Source organism: Chionomys nivalis, chromosome 5 (genome assembly GCF_950005125.1).
Source record: "Chionomys nivalis chromosome 5, mChiNiv1.1, whole genome shotgun sequence".
Taxonomy (NCBI): Eukaryota; Metazoa; Chordata; class Mammalia; order Rodentia; family Cricetidae; genus Chionomys; species Chionomys nivalis.
In genome coordinates this window covers 32,058,223-32,074,129 of record NC_080090.1, presented here as the reverse complement: position 1 = coordinate 32,074,129, position 15,907 = coordinate 32,058,223, and the positions used below count along the sequence as shown (strand labels likewise).

Genomic DNA, 15,907 nt, shown 5'->3' with positions numbered 1-15,907 from the left:
ACACAGACTCAGTTTAACCTCAAAATGACAAGAGCAAACTCTGATTGGCTTGAGATGCTGATGCCTCCAAATCTTGTGACTTGGTACTTGAGGGTCCAGGAGAACACATCGTGTACAGCTGAGAAGGGTTTCTGTAGTGCTTAGGGAAGGGCAGGGCATAGCTTTGTTAGACCCAAGAAACTGGTTTTTATTTTTGTTTTAATTGCAGGGTGGGTCAGAGTCTGCCTGTTTTTGTGACCTCCAGGTTTCAGGGCATGAGGTGAGGTGGGCTGCTTTCTGGAATTCTACGGGGGGCAGATTTCTTGAAGCCTTGGGCCTTTTTTCTGGCCCTGGTTGGAGATGGGGGTGGGGTCCTTTACCCTTTCATAATGAACTCCTAAAGGCAGAGCTGGCATCACATCTGCTAGCGCACTCAAGGAGTGCACTACACTGTGTAGAGCAACTAGCAGATGCTAGACACTATACTGCCGGCTTTATGCTTAGTTCCCGGCAGGTTACTAGTTTATTTGCCAGCTCAATGAGGTAAGAGACTCAGAGACAAATTTAAACTGTTAACTCAATTCTCTTGATTTGATGCCCTACCTGTTACTGCACATTGTTTTCTTAAGTGGGTTAGAAATTAAAAATGAGCTTTATTAAAAATTTAAGATTTCCAAACTTGGTAAATTAAAGGAGGAAAGAGTCAACAATACGAAATAAAACAACAAATGCTACATGAAAGAGAATAAGAAGGTGCCATTAAACACAATAGATAAGGATGCTAATTACACCCCTCCCGCTTTAAAAGGCAGAGGCTCTTCAAGGATAGAGTAATAGTGTTCTCTGCATGATACCCCTCCTCAGTCTGCTCAGCTTCATTAACCTGTGCACACTCATCAGGACACGCCGACATCAACATACGCTGATACACACTCATCAGGACACGCCGACATCAACATACGCTGATACACACTCATCAGCCTTAATTCCTGGCACCCCACAAAAGGCAGCTATAGATGGCCACGTCCTGCATCTCCACAGGAGGCAGCTATAGAATGCTGTGCTAACCCTGCACAGCACTAAAGCTGGATCTCAGCTTCTGCACTCTGGGGTACTAGGCTGGGTGGGTGGGCTTTTAGCCTGATCTACAGTTTCCATATCGTCTGACTGCCTAAGAGGGAAAGGTGTGAGAATGGAAAAAGAAGGGAATGAAATATATCCACAAGTCCTCAGGAAAGCACAGAACAGCTGGAAGGGAAAGAGATTTTATTTAGTATCACTGAGGATAAGGTCAGAATCCTCTACATTTGAGATCTGATCAAACAGTCTTAGTTGTTGCAGTAAAGAGCTTCATCACTGACGAGCGGTGGCCTTCATGTGCCAAAGCCCGTTATCCTCCCAATCTCTACACAAAAGGACAGAGCCGAGACACTGGCCCAGGCCCCATGTTCCTACCAGTCAGTGATGGCAAAGGAGTTTAGAGCATGGAACAAGAGCTTCTTAGAAACAGGACTGACTTCAACTGGGCCGGTCCGGCAGCCAGACTGCACACCAGAACCCCAACAGTTTAAGACTACTTAGGAAATCCGGAAAAGTGTTTTTGTCATTAAACTGTAACCAGTCAATGCGAGATTGGCTTTGGTTTCCAAATAAACCTCACAAAAACATCAGTTACCATTTACCCCGTTGGTGGTTTTAAAAATACAAATCTGAATAACACATTTTGAACAGAGCTCTGATAAAGCCCGAATCTAGTTGCCCCCCCCCCCCATAGCTGTTGGATCTTATGTGTTCCCACAGACACAATTAAGAAGCACATGTTTATATGGATAAATAAAATATAGGTGATATGAGATTTTCTGACAAATGATTTATTAATGAAAACGTATTAACTCTAAGCTTTACTGCCAGAGAAACTTCAATATGTACAAATCAGCATGAAGTTTCCAGTCCCCAACCTTTGGTTACATCAATAAGCCGTAAGTGCCACAGAACAAACATCGATCCTAATTGCAAAAGAAAAACAAACAAAAACCCAGTGACTCTCCTGAACCTGGTTTCTTTACACTGTATGAGGAAGACTTTGATTCTACAGCTTCTTTCCTCTTGATTAGCTTCTAAAATAGTGTCAAAAAAATGGAGCTGGGGAAAAGGACGAATAAACCATTGCTATAGAGATGATGTTTCAAAAGAGTAACTGGAAATTAGTCTGTCTTAAATAAAAAACAGATTTAGCCTAAGATCCTGACATTAAGTAACATAAGAAAAACATTAACTCTTAATTTTCAAAATTCAAAATGTAGACAATGCAAGGCTCCCAGGAACTCTGTAGCAGTCTCCACTTTAGTCCAGGGTTTGAACTTCCTCCAGGTGCAATGGCATCTGCTAGCCACCAAAGCAGCCTGGGGAAGATCAGACAAGGAAGTGACCTCAAAGCTGAGTGCAACCTTTCATGGGATTTCACAAGAAATCTGATTGGCAAAATAAAGAAAAGTCAAAGAATAAGGACTGAAGGAGACGATAATGGAAGAAAACATCTAAGCCCACGTCAGTAAGTTGAAAGGGGCTCAGATGTACAAATGACAACTGCATACAGAGAAGGGGTGCATCCTTGATTACAAATGTGGATTATATACACACGTATACCAGCTTAAGTCAGTTCATACATTACATCCCACAGTTCAAACAGGAAGTCTTTGAGACGTGAGAGGAAGGTCCTATTTACTTGGTTCCTCAGGTCTCTGTCTTTTGTCCTGGTTGCTCAGTGGTCTCTGCATTTGACTCAACAGCATGGTATATGAAAGAATAAAGCTTCATGTCTGGTCCAGGAGTGGAACAGTTTCTGCATTCTTCATTGTAGTATCGTAGTAACAACTTATACACTTTTCCTAGAGTGAAAGGCCAGAACAATTTGCATATTAAGTTATATTGATGGGAAAACTTCAAAAACAAAAATAATCAATTAAACAAACAAACAAACAAACAAACACACTGTTATTTTAACTTAGCTTAAATAGTATAAGCTTAGATTTGGCTTCTAAAAATATAGTATGAATTTCTAATGCCTAGAAGGCTTTCCTGGACATAAACTTTAACATTTAAAAAACACTCTAAGGAGCTTAGGCTATGATTATAGGCTGTTCATAATCCATTGTCCATGCATTGTCTATAGAGTTCACTGCAACCCCAGTTACACACCCAGCTCCCAGAGGAGCAACATACTTGATGAGCACACTGCATTCTCATAAATTTGACAGACTGAGGACTTGAGGACTGTCAGGTTTGAATTTATCTCCCCCCTCCTCCACCCCCTTCCATCCCTTCCTTGAATATGTGTTTTTATGCACTATGTATACCCTCATATTCCCTTTTAGATTTTTCTAAAAATAAAAGTAAAAATGGACATTGATTCTAGTTTTCATATATATATATTTAGGTGACAGAGCTCGCTATTATCCTATTATTCCAGATTGGCCTGGAACTAATGAGCCTTTCAATTGGCTGGGATTCTAGGCACATACCACCATGCCTGGCTAGAGACCTCACTCTAAGATGACAAACTTAAGTCAATATCATGACTGAAACTCTTCCAGGAAAAAAAAAACCAAAGCTCTGCAGAACCTGCCTGCTTAAATGCTGTGCTACTTCCCCAGCTCCAGGCAGACCTTTCTTACTATGATGCACCAGACTTAGCAAGTGTTCCCCTGGACCGTACTCATCCATCTAGATACTAAGTGTCAAGACTATCTCCTACTCACCAACATTCAGTTTCCTCTCAGTAAGGAAAGTGTGCATGTTGTAAATGTCTCTCATCAATTCTGCATCCCCAAAGGTGAAATAAACCACATCACGTTCAGCAGCAGCAGCTGCCAGTATCTGTATTAAGGCTGCAGCAAAAAGAACAGGCAGTTATGTCATGGCGCTTCCTATCAATATACCAGTAACTCTTTCAACCAGCTACAGAAGCTGGTATGGCACAGATTTATCCTGGATTAAGGATTTACAAACCCAATGTGTATGTTATCAGGTACAGTGAACACAAGATAACACAAATTATGACTCCTAAGTATGCTTTGAGAATAACATTCAACTGCAGTTATCTTCTTTGGACCATAAAAAAAAGCACACTTGAAGCAGCAAACCAAGGCATAAAGGTAGTATTTATAATTACTTCTATTAATCTTGAATTATTTTTCTTTTTGCACAATTTAATAATTTTGTCACATTACACACTCACTGGTCTTTTGCATCACAGTCCCACTTGGGAGGTTCTGATGAAGTCACTGTTATAGGCTCTTCCCATACAGGCTAAGCATCCTGCATCCCTCCAGCACTCACTCACACCACCCCGCATCCCTCCAGCACTCACTCACACCACCCCGCATCCCTCCAGCACTCACACCACCCCGCATCCCTCCAGCACTCACTCACACCACCCCACATCCCTCCAGCACTCACACCACCCTGCATCCCTCCAGCACTCACTCACACCACCCTGGATCCCTCCAGCACTCACATCCATCTGTCCCACCACAGCAACAGAGTGTTCCTGAAGATGCTGAAATGAGTAGCCCCTGGTGCATTAGAACAAAAAAACAACCGAGAGCCACTACCTCAATCAAGGCTACAAATCTGCTATATTTAAGGAAGAGGAGAAACATTAACTATGCTCAAATGGTCCACTAGGTAAATGCAGTTGCTGCCAAGCCTAACAGTCTGAATTCAATCCCCGCCCAGATGGTAGAAGTAAAAACTGGATTCCCACAAGCTGTTCTCTGTCCTCTACATGTAGTGTATGCACACACACATAATTATTTAAAATTATAAACGAGTGTGCTATTTTTATCTTTTAAAAAAGTAAGGTCTTACTTTGTAGGTTCAGGCAGGCCTTGAACTCACAATCCTCTGCCTCAGTGACTTGCATGAGTGCTGGGATTAGAACAGTGTGCTACTATGCCTACTGCTATTATTTTTGCCAAGGCATGCGAGGTTCTAAAATACCATCCAAATCCTGTCCTGCTTTTTAAACCATATTTACTGAGCATCTACAACCTGGAGATACCATGACTAGGTTTCATTAATCTTATAATGTTGAAAGTAATTAATTTCAAGTTTTAATTAAAATTGCTCAACCAACTTATACATACATTAAAGCTTCAGAAGGCCCAGTTTTAAAAGGTTCTTAATTAACCTTAAAGTACATATAAAAAATGAAAACTAATGAATTGCCATCTTCCTCATGACATGTTTTCCTTTTTAGAGAGAATGAAAAGCTGGCTTAACATGCTAGGAAAGGGCCCATCAGTCGGTCTTGACCGCACAACTGCCTCTGTTCTAGTCATCCTATTGAGCAGACATACGCTGGACCAGACAGGCATCCATGTCAGTCCTCACCTCTGCTAGCTGTACTCAGCCACTTTGGCTTGGCTCTCTTGGTCTTGTTTTCTCAGTTACACAAAGGAGCTGAACTAAATGATCCTTAGAAACTCTCAGTTAGGATTCTCTAATTACTGTTAGAATTTTTCTGCCTGTATCAGATGTTAAGACTGTAACTACACAAATGAAATTTCCAGGAAGATAAATTAATCTCAAATACATCATTAAGTCATTGACAAAGCATTTTAAATCTTTTCATTGTTTATTTAATGTGCATTTAGTGTTGCCTGCATGTATGTCTGTGTGAGAGAGTCGGAGCCTCTGGAACTGGAGTTACAGATAGTTGTAAGCTGCTATGTAAGTGCTGGGAATTGAATTTGTGGTCCTTTGGAAGAGCAGTCAATGCTCTTAACCACTAAGCCATCTCTCCAGTATTTTAAATTACTGCACCCGCTGTCTATGACATCTCTAAGGTCTTTGCAAACCTCTAGAATTAAACATTATGATTTAAGCGAATTCTCTTGCATTAGAAGTTAGATGAGAATAAATTTAATGGGATATGGGACAGATGCCAAGTCTGTTATAAAAGCTGATAATTCTAGCTCAAGCATACATAGGTGCCAAAATAATCACTTAAATTAACCAAGGGAGCTTGGTTTTAATTTTCTTTTTGGCAACCATGTTATACCACGAGGAAAACACAAATATGAATAAGCTTAAAAAGTAATTTACTGCATCCTGTTACAGCAAACGAACCAAGCAAATATGGGTAAGATAGGGCCAGGTGTAGAGGTACATACCTTTAATCCCAGCACTAGGGAGGGAGAGTCAGGTGGTCCTTAGGTTCAAGGCCAGCCTGGTCTACAGAGCAAATTCCCAGACAGCCAGTGCTATAGAGAGAGACCCTGTCTCACTGGAAGGTGTCAGGTAATGAAAACTCGTCCATAGGTGGTGTCTGAGACTATCACATGTAGTATTAGTAGTATGCTCCTACTCATATGGAGCATATAGCAGATGAAGTCTACTAAGGATAAGCTCATTTAATTTTTACAGAATAGAACAAGATAATTAGTATTACTGTCATTTTGAAAAAGGCTAAGAATGTCCAAAGACACCTAGAAAGAATGCAGCAGAGCTGAGATTTGTACCTTGTACTCTGATTCAAAACCCCATGTCTTACCCATTCTGCTTTTTCCAAGCTGCAACACAAAATCATTCTGCATGATATCAAGCAGACTTCACCATACGTCAGACACAAGGTTTCCTTAACCTGCTTATTTGCATTCTGAGTGTACTCTGGCAAGAAGGTTCAACTAGGACAGTGTAGAAGTACTGCCCACGCCTTCCTACTAAACTCAGTCTTCTGAGCTCACACCCTTGGCTGCTCTGACAATCTCCATCCAGCTCTGCTTGTTAAACCCCAAGGCACATATGGTGTTTACACCAAAAAGCACTCTTGTAGACCACCTCTTACCTCCTGAGTCTTCCTGTCCCTGGCTACTACTGTGCTTAGTCTCGCCTTACCCGCCATCTTCCTACAGACATCACCAAGTTCAACCTCTACAGTCCACTGCTTTCAACAGGCCTTCTTCAAGCCCGCCACGCTACGCAGGGCTGCAGCAGTTTCCTCACTCTCGCATAAGACACCTAACAAAAGCAGCTGAAGGACAGAAAGACTCACGTGGCTCCCAGGCTGACAGTACAGCCAGCCCATCACAGTAGGGAAGGCAGGGGAGCGGCTGGTCACTCTGTATACTCGGCTGCTCTCCTTTGTAGTCAGCCCAGCACCCTGGCCCACTGATCAGAACTGCCCATATTTAGGGTAGGTTTTCCACCTTAATTGACCTCAACTAGAAACCCCAAATAGATATGCCTAGAGGCTTCCATGGGGACCCTAAATCCCATCAAGGTTAACCATCACAAATGTCAGCTCTCATATTTAGATCCAAATCCAATGCAGATTAAATAAAAAGTGTACACACTGGTCTTAAATCTGGTTAGAATACGGAACTGGTAAGTTGATAGCTGTGTGATGTCAAGCTTACTACCCACTCTCTATGCCTTAGTATGTCACCTATAAAAACAAAAAGTCTTCCTAATAGGTTGTTGTGGGCTTATACAACAAATGACTAACTTATTGCCAAGTCTGGTGACCCATTAATACACCTAGTACATCTCCTAGCACACAGAATACACTCAATATATCACCTTACCTCACAATAAAAATATAATGATAATGTCTTTGGAGGAAGACAACTTCACCAGTCCTAACATATCCCTGCTGTGTTCCTTTGTGAGTCTGTCTACCAACCATGGCTTCCCAGTTTTACGAAGAGGGTTACAAGAGTAGCTATGCAAACACAAAGAGACAATGCAATGGTTCTTACACCTGACTGATGGATCACCTTCAACTTGGACTATGAAACAGTGTGCAAGCCATTTCCAGACCCAGAAACGCAGTAGCATCTCTTATAACTGATAACAAACACTCCACTCATTCTTGACCTTGCACTATCATATAAAACAATGGGCCACAAAAAGAACAATGCAGGAATGTTACATGTATTCTTACTCAGGGGAAACTGAGACAGAAAAAGAAGTGTGGTCTATTCCCATAGAGGGAGCAAAGTACGAAGGAACCTGAGACGACAAAGCGAGGTGACCTGCTCTACAATATACTTTCAGGATTCATCTTTCTGATGTTTACACCATAATTTCCACAACCCTCAGTTAAAGGGTTTTCAGGACAAGTTAACCATAGCCTAGCAGAAAAAGACTCACTGGCACTATCTCTTTACCATTCTCGATTATTAATTTTTCTAGAGGTTAGCTTTTTGTTGTTGTTTGTGTTTTAAGACAAAGTCTTCTATGTAGCTTAGGCTTACTGATTCACAGGCCATAGCTGCTCGAGTACTGGGATTAGAGACATGTATGTCCCTTCATGACTGTCTTGAGTTTAGCCATATCGATTCTAAAACAGCAAAGAAATTAATAAAGACATTATTAAGGTTTTATTTAAATGGACATAAGGATAGTCAAATAGAAAATAAATGTATACCAAGTTTTTGTATCTCACCAATCTTTCATTTAATATGTCAAGAAGAGACCCACTGGAAATCCCAGCTAATGAATAATATACTGGGTATGTTCACTTGGTCTCATGAGTGGAAGAGTATCCAAGTTGGTCTGATTAGAGTATTTCTATGGGATTTTTTTTTTTTAATCTTGGGCTATTCAACTGCACTGCTTATTAAGTCTGTAACTATTTAGTTCTAGTTCCTGCTGTGTAGACACAACCTGATGAAAACTAGAGGATGTGACTACCACCCTGAGTTCCCTGCAGGAGGGAACCAATACACGTGTTGCAGAGACAGAGAAGCTGATCCCAGGATCTAATCGTTTATAAGGCCAATTCCATGAGGGCTTCAGCAGACAAGTTATTTAATAAGCCCTTCTAGGTGGAAAGAAAGGCCCATGGTCAAATGGAAAGATCCTTCCCTCCTTTCTGGTAGAAGGAATAGCCTCCATTAGAGTCAGGATTCTTTTCTTCTTCACTCTACCACTGATCAACACAGCATTTGTAGAGGAGATGGGATCCTCTGATGTAGCTAAGACTCAAGTGGAGACTGAAAGGGGTGGAAGGAACTAGTCAGGTACAGATAAGCGTTTAGAATGTGCAGAGTCTTAGAGTAAAGACAGGTCCCCAGAGGCTGCTGAGTAATAAACAGCTGTGCAGAAACACTGGTACACATCTTATTTGTGAGTCACTTACTAGGCAAGGCTCAGGGATAGAAAAGAAACTGCACAGGACTATGGCATCAAGACACTCTTTAGTATAGTAAGCTAGCAATGGCATAATCTTTTAGGAGGCAAGTAAATACCTTATGGAGATAGTAAAAAATAAACTAGGAGGGAATCATAAGGAAACATTGACAAAAAAACCACAAGCACGTTTGTTATGAAGCAAACAGAGCAGAAGGATGGGGGTTTCATTGACAGAATCCTTCAGGCATGGGTAAGTTCTATGTTCTTCAGAGATGCCTTTTCAGGTGCCAACGTGTCAGCAATAGTTAAGTCCCACAGAGACGCTAAAATAAACTCTTAAAGTAGACATGTCCTTATTCTTCAATTCTAATGCATTAAGTCTAGGAAGAAACAAACTTACCTTTACTTAGAAATATCTTACAGAGCCCAGGCTCAGTGAACAGATAACTCTCTTCATTTCTCTCCTGCCTTACTTGAGTAAGAATACTCTAACATTCTGGCAATGGTCTTTTTGTGGCCCTCATGTTTAGACAACATCTTAAATGATAATTATGTTCCGAGATGGCTAGAGTATTTGTTATCAGAAACCCACTCAGTCTGTTCTAGTGGGGTATTAAAACAAACAAACAACAACAACAACACACCACCACCAACAACAACAACAAAACCACACCAAAAACAAAACAGCAAAAAAAGTTCTGCATGGTGGCACATACTCAAATCCTAACAGAGGCAGATGGATCTCTGTGAGTTCTGGGCTAGCCTGTTCCACACAGTGAGTTTCAGGTCAGGTAGGGTTTTGAGACCCTATATCAAACCAAAAAGTCACAAAAGGTTTATAAAGCAAACGCACAAAGCTGCTTCAAGATCCAACAAAGATAAAAGACCAAATAATCTACAAAATTATAAAGTGTGACCAGATATACTAATGACACAAAATACACAAACTGTTTTACCTTTGAAAGAGCATTGGTGAAAGACAGGAACACCATACAAGTGGGGACAAATAAATCAGCTAAAACTTTAACAAAAGTGTAACAGCTAAGTGGGCACTCCAAGGTTAGGGGCACTTTAGGATACTGACTATACCCTACTTATGATGGCCTATGTCTCAATAAACTCATTTCTGTTGAAAACATCCTAAAATGCACTTACTCATCCACTCTACTGAACACCCTAGCCTAGTGCCACAGCACTGTGGAGTTTCAGGTGCCACTGCTCATGACCGCAGTGCCTGGCAGCTGTGGCACCCTGCTGTTGTCCAGCACCATGAGATGCTGTGGGACAATGGTTTTATGCTGTAAAGATTTGTTTCTCGTACTTGTTTAATAAAATGCTGATTGGCCAGTAGCCAGGCAGGAAGTAGAGGAAGGCAATGAGAAAAGGAGAATTCTGGAAAGAGGAAAAGTCAGTCTGGAGTTGTTACCCAGCTGCAGAGGAAGCAAGATGAGATGAGAATGCCTTGCTGAAAAAGGTACCAAGCCACGTGGCTAACATAAATAAGAATAATGGGCTAACTTAAGATGTAAGAATTAATTAATAAGAAGCCTGAGCTATTAGGCCAACTGGTTTATGATTAATATAGACCTCTGTGTGTTTGAGACTGAATGGCTGCGAGACCAGACTGAGACAGAAACCTCAAGTCAACAATGAGTACTATTAGATCACATATCCTCAGCCTAGGAAATGATCAGATTCGAGATTTGAAGCCTATTTTCTACTGAATGCCTGAAGAAACACTGTGAGTCAGAGACCATCAGGGGAGTTCAGACTCACAGGCTCTTTCCTGAATCTTCCAGAAAAAGAAAAAAAACAGGCCCCAGCAGGCAGGAGGGCATACAGCCTCACTATTGGGACACAGTACAGCAGGTTATCTGCTGCTTGGGGGTTAGCATAGAGCCCTCTGCTCTCCTAAGTCCTAAGGCCGCTGGTTGCCTGGGGCAGCAGTTGTAATAAATGACAGTGGATGAATTAAGAAATGAAAGTCTTCTCTTTATATTTTTCACAACAGATCAGGTGTGGTGGAGTATGTCTGTAACATCAGCACTTGGAAGCTGAGGCCAGATCCTTAGTTCAAGACCTGCCTGGGCTACACAGTGAATTCAAGATATGCTGCTAGGGTACACAGGAAAACCTTGTCTCAAAAAACAAACAAAAACCCACTGACTAAACAAATAAAAGATTATACTAATGTACAATTAGAAAAGCTAATATTAAGAAGCTTGACAGTAAACAAAAACTTTCACAGTAAACTGTAAAACTTGTGTATTATTAGGCAACATATACCTCAAAAATACTTGCTTCTAGTTTTAAGATATAAAGGCTTAAGGATTTGTATACACCTGTATTCTCCATAAAATGTCTGGTAAGTTTTTGTTTTTACAAAAACAATATAATATATATATAACAACCAAAAAAAAAACCCATACCAAAAAGCAAATATGTTATGTCTCTATTACTGCTTAGAGGAAACTGTGGTTATTTGTTATTGCACATATAGAGATAAACATAAAGAACCACAGAGTATATGTGCACTTTTTTATATGCATACATAATTTAATTTTTAAAATGATTCACATAGTATGTTTGTTCACTTTCCATCTACATATGAATATTCCAAAAACAACTTTCCATTTCAGCAGATGTATTTCTGTAATGGTTTAATGCGTAATATTTTATTTCATAAAAATCAAAGTGTAAGTAGTGATATAGTACTTGCCTAACATGCAAAAGGCCCTGGGTTTGATCCACAGCATGGTAAGCAAACAACACTGAACAAAATCATGGTGTAGGTGACCAATATCCTACTGCAGGGCCTAATGACAAGTATTCTAATGACATTCAAGCAAGTGCACGGGAGAGAGAATAACTCCTAAGACTGAATCTCAGTAACTGAGAAAATGAATCACAAGAGAAACCTCTGCACACTACCCTGAGGGACAAGCAAGGCTGCAGTGAGAGAAAGGATTTTTAAGCCACAAAGAAAAGGAAATAGATGAACACGTTTATAAAGCTTTCTACTGTCCAGCACAAATGACTACGGTTTATGGCAAACCAGGTGTCTGGATTGATGACATGAATCTGGTCATTCATTTTATTTAAGAGAAAAACAGAAAAAAGAAGTATCTGTCACAAGATCAATAAGTCCAGAGTGAAAAACTGGTTTTCTCAAATAAATTCAGGAGGATAAAGAATTTCATAAAATAAATTTCACGAATTCTTTCTTTTGTCAATTTTTAAACATCAGAAAAATATGCCAGGTAATTTGTGTTTGAACTTGAAATGAGAGGACAAGAAAGGGTATTCGAAAGATACCACAAAAACGTGGACACCTAAAATTAACTCAATGTGGCATTTAACCAAAAATATGGGGAAAAAAAAAACCTGAGAAAAATGCCTGTAACATAGGCAATGAACACTTAACATTTTAAATTTATTTTTTGTTTTTTGAGACAGGTTTTTTCGCTGGCTGTCCCAGAACTAACTCTGTAGACCAGACTGGCTTTGAACTCAAGAGAATCGCCTGCCTCTGCCTTCCAAGTGCTGGGATTAAAGGTGTATGCCTTTTTTTAAAGTATCAGAATTGTTACTAACTAGAGGAAGAACAACTATCTCAAGAATATATGAGGAGGCATAAAAAACAATTCACAAAACCAAAAACGTACAATAAACAGGAAAACTGCTGAACAGCAGAGTGGCTGGAGACTGATACACCTCACCTCCTGAGGTTCACAGACCTTCAGGGACAAGCTACATCAAGTACCAAAATATAACGGACACATGTTCTAGGAGGTAATCTTACTTGAAAAAAATTTATCCTGAGAAAGTAATTATGTGCAACTTAAAATAAAATTGTGCACAAACCAATCGTACTGAGTAGAGAATCTCTGATCTATGATATATATGTACACAGAACAGAATAATGTGGGACCATTCAAATAACTGACAATAAGTCTATACTTTTTGGTATTAAAAACTATCAGAGTGCAGGTTTTAAAAAGGGGGCTATTGAGTGAAATTACGGTGTGAATGCACTCATGTCAGATGGATACACCAAATTTTTTCATATTTTCAATTTTTTCCTGTAGACCAGGCTGGCCTGGAACTCACAGATCCGCCTGCCTCTGCCTCCCAAGTGCTGGGATTAAAGGTGTGTGCCACCACCGCCCTCATAAAGCTTTTCAAATGGATGGCCACCAAAATGTTGCTAGTGAGTTTGGCGATGTTTATATACCTGATGGTACTTTTCTGGGTTTCAGAACAGTGACTGTCACTTTTATGAAAATAAGCTTGTCATTGTGGGGATGATTCTGCTGAGACACACCTGTTTCCTTCCTAATAAGCTTGTCATTGTGGGGATGATTCTGCTGCGACACACACCTGTTTCCTTCCTAATAAGTTTGTCATTGTGGGGATGATTCTGCTGCAACACACACATCTGTTTCCTTCCTGATAAGCTGGGTTTTACCTGTGCCTAGTTTGGCTGTCATGGTCGGCTACTCCTTATGTTTGCCATGACTGTTCCTACTGCTTCCTGACGATTCCCAGCTGGCTCTTAGTACTATGTTCCTGGAGGAAGCACAGAAGACACTAAGAACTGCTTTAGGTTAGTTTTTGTGGTACTAATGAGGTGATTCAGATAACCCCAACTGTCTTGATTAGTTCTTTGTCAATTTGAGACAAGCTAGAGTCAAGAAAAGAGGGAACCTCAGTTGAGAAAATGCCTTCACCAAACTGGCCTATGGGCAAGCCTGTTGGGCATTTAAAAAAAAAAAAAAGATTGATGTGTGAGGGTCTAGCTCATTGTGGGCACAACCACTCCTGAGCAGCTGGATGCTATAGGAAATCAGGCTAAGCAAACCATGGGAAACAAGCCAGGAAGCAGCACCCCTCCTTGGCCTCTGCCTCAAGGTTCTTGCCTTGGGTTTCCACCCTGAGTTCCTTCACCAATGGATTGAGATGTGGAAGTGTAAGCTGAAACAAACCTCTCCTCCCCAAGCTGCTTTTGGTCAGTGTTTTATCACAGCATAGAAATCTTAACTAAGACACCAACCCCCTAGAGACACCGAGTTCAGCCATATGGGCAATGATTTAACCAGCACGCCTATGTAATGAAAACCCACTCTAAGCACCAAAAGTGAACAGAATTTTACGGCTGAACACATTGATTTAAGTTGTCAAAGTTCCCAACTGTCTCCCAGGCTTTATCCTAAGCATATCTTTTCTGTTCAAAGTATGGCACTTAACAATTCTGTGTGTTATTCCAGTGAATTTTCAAACTTGAAGGGATCAGGAGGCAAAATGCAGGTAGCCTGGGACCCCCCACCCCCAGCCTATGGCTATGGTCTGAATAAAGGCAGCATGTAGAAGAGGATGCCCTAGCCTGTACTCATTCCAGGGAGGTAAGTGTCAGAACGTAATGTGGAACTTCTAGTTTCTGTCAGACCAGCTGGGATGAATGGAGTAGTGTTCACCCTTAGCTAATGACACGACTACCTGCTACATTTGATGCTTTCAAATCTAGTAGATGTAGACGCTATCACTGTAAAGGGCCAGTAGCTTTGCCAACAGTGTTCTGCAATGTCTCATCCTTCGTGGGTATCCAAATGCCTCCTGGTCTGTGCTACTCATGCAGCTCCCCTAGGCTGTATTCCCACTGTGCTGAATGTATCAGAGTATCAGTCACCACATCCACATTTCCCCTTGCCTTCCTGTTGTAAACTGGGCTGTGACTGTCAAGAAGAAGGACCACGTCTTATTTACCTTGTATTCTCAGTACTCACAGCATGGCAGATGGTCCATCTGGCTAGTGAGTGAGGAAGTTCAGTGAACAGCAATGCCCATACAAATCACCCCAGTGAACAAAGCACTGCAGTGGGCGGGCATTTGGTTTGAAACTTCAGAGTTGGTGTCACAGTTTTCTTTCCCATGACCTTTCTACAATGCAGCTAAACACTATGGGATCTGGTTGACCAAAGAGATAAGCAACCTCTGCATGGAAATAGTAACCGGAGCTAAGAATTCCTTCTAACACAGCAAAAAAAAGAGGATGATGCCAAACATTCTTTTTCATCCTTAGACTTCTATAGTCTCCAGTGACACAACACTAGATTGGGCTTCCGAGACAGATTAACTCCTCTCTCCAGCCCTCTTACTCTAGTCAGCAAGCTGCTGCTTTTGTCTACAGTGACTGACTTACCTTTTAATCGAGCATCACCCCCAAAGGCACCACAACCCCAGTTTCCTGTGGCCACTGCAGAAAGATTCTCGGGAGGAACTCCAGGACGGAGAAATCCACAGTAAGCCTACAGGACAAAGAAATACCACAGTCCATGAGCAACCAGACACCAGCAGCACCCACCACGGGAAGGGCTGCCATCAGCATCCACTGTCAAGTTTTTATTCTCATTCCCACTTTTCTTAGGACCAAAATAAAAGGGAAAAATAGAAAAGGAGTAAGATGGGGAAGACAGTAAAGTGAAAAATTCTAGGTTTTTTTTAATGTAACTGTTTTGATGTTGAGCAAAACAAATCCCTCACACTAATAAAAGTCTTAGTTGCTCTATCCAACTGAAATGAGTAGAAATGGGACTACTAGATATATTTCAAGAACCCCTTGACAAAGCACCAGGAATGAAAACTCCCAACAAGTCCTTATTCCACACTTTTGTCCACTTCTATCGGTGCTTTCGACTTCCATGGAGTCAGAGTTAATTAAGTGCTTCCCTGGCCTTGGAGTATCAGAGTCAGTTTTATAGGTTCCGCCTTTCTACACCCCGCTAAATAG

General features: G+C 41.0%; 1 protein-coding gene across 2 annotated transcripts in view; it reads right to left on the bottom strand.

Moving 5' to 3' along the window:
- Nucleotides 1-1,243: 1,243 nt before the first annotated feature.
- Parg (poly(ADP-ribose) glycohydrolase) overlaps nucleotides 1,244-15,907 on the bottom strand; it is a 109,774-nt gene continuing 95,110 nt past the window's right edge. For both annotated transcript variants that reach the window (XM_057770781.1, XM_057770782.1), the window contains 3 exons: nucleotides 15,320-15,425; nucleotides 3,738-3,866; nucleotides 1,244-2,867 (listed from right to left, as the gene is read on the bottom strand). In XM_057770781.1, coding sequence (XP_057626764.1) covers nucleotides 2,713-2,867; nucleotides 3,738-3,866; nucleotides 15,320-15,425 — 390 coding nt within the window. In that variant the 3' untranslated portion in view covers nucleotides 1,244-2,712. The remainder of the gene's footprint in view (nucleotides 2,868-3,737; nucleotides 3,867-15,319; nucleotides 15,426-15,907) is intronic.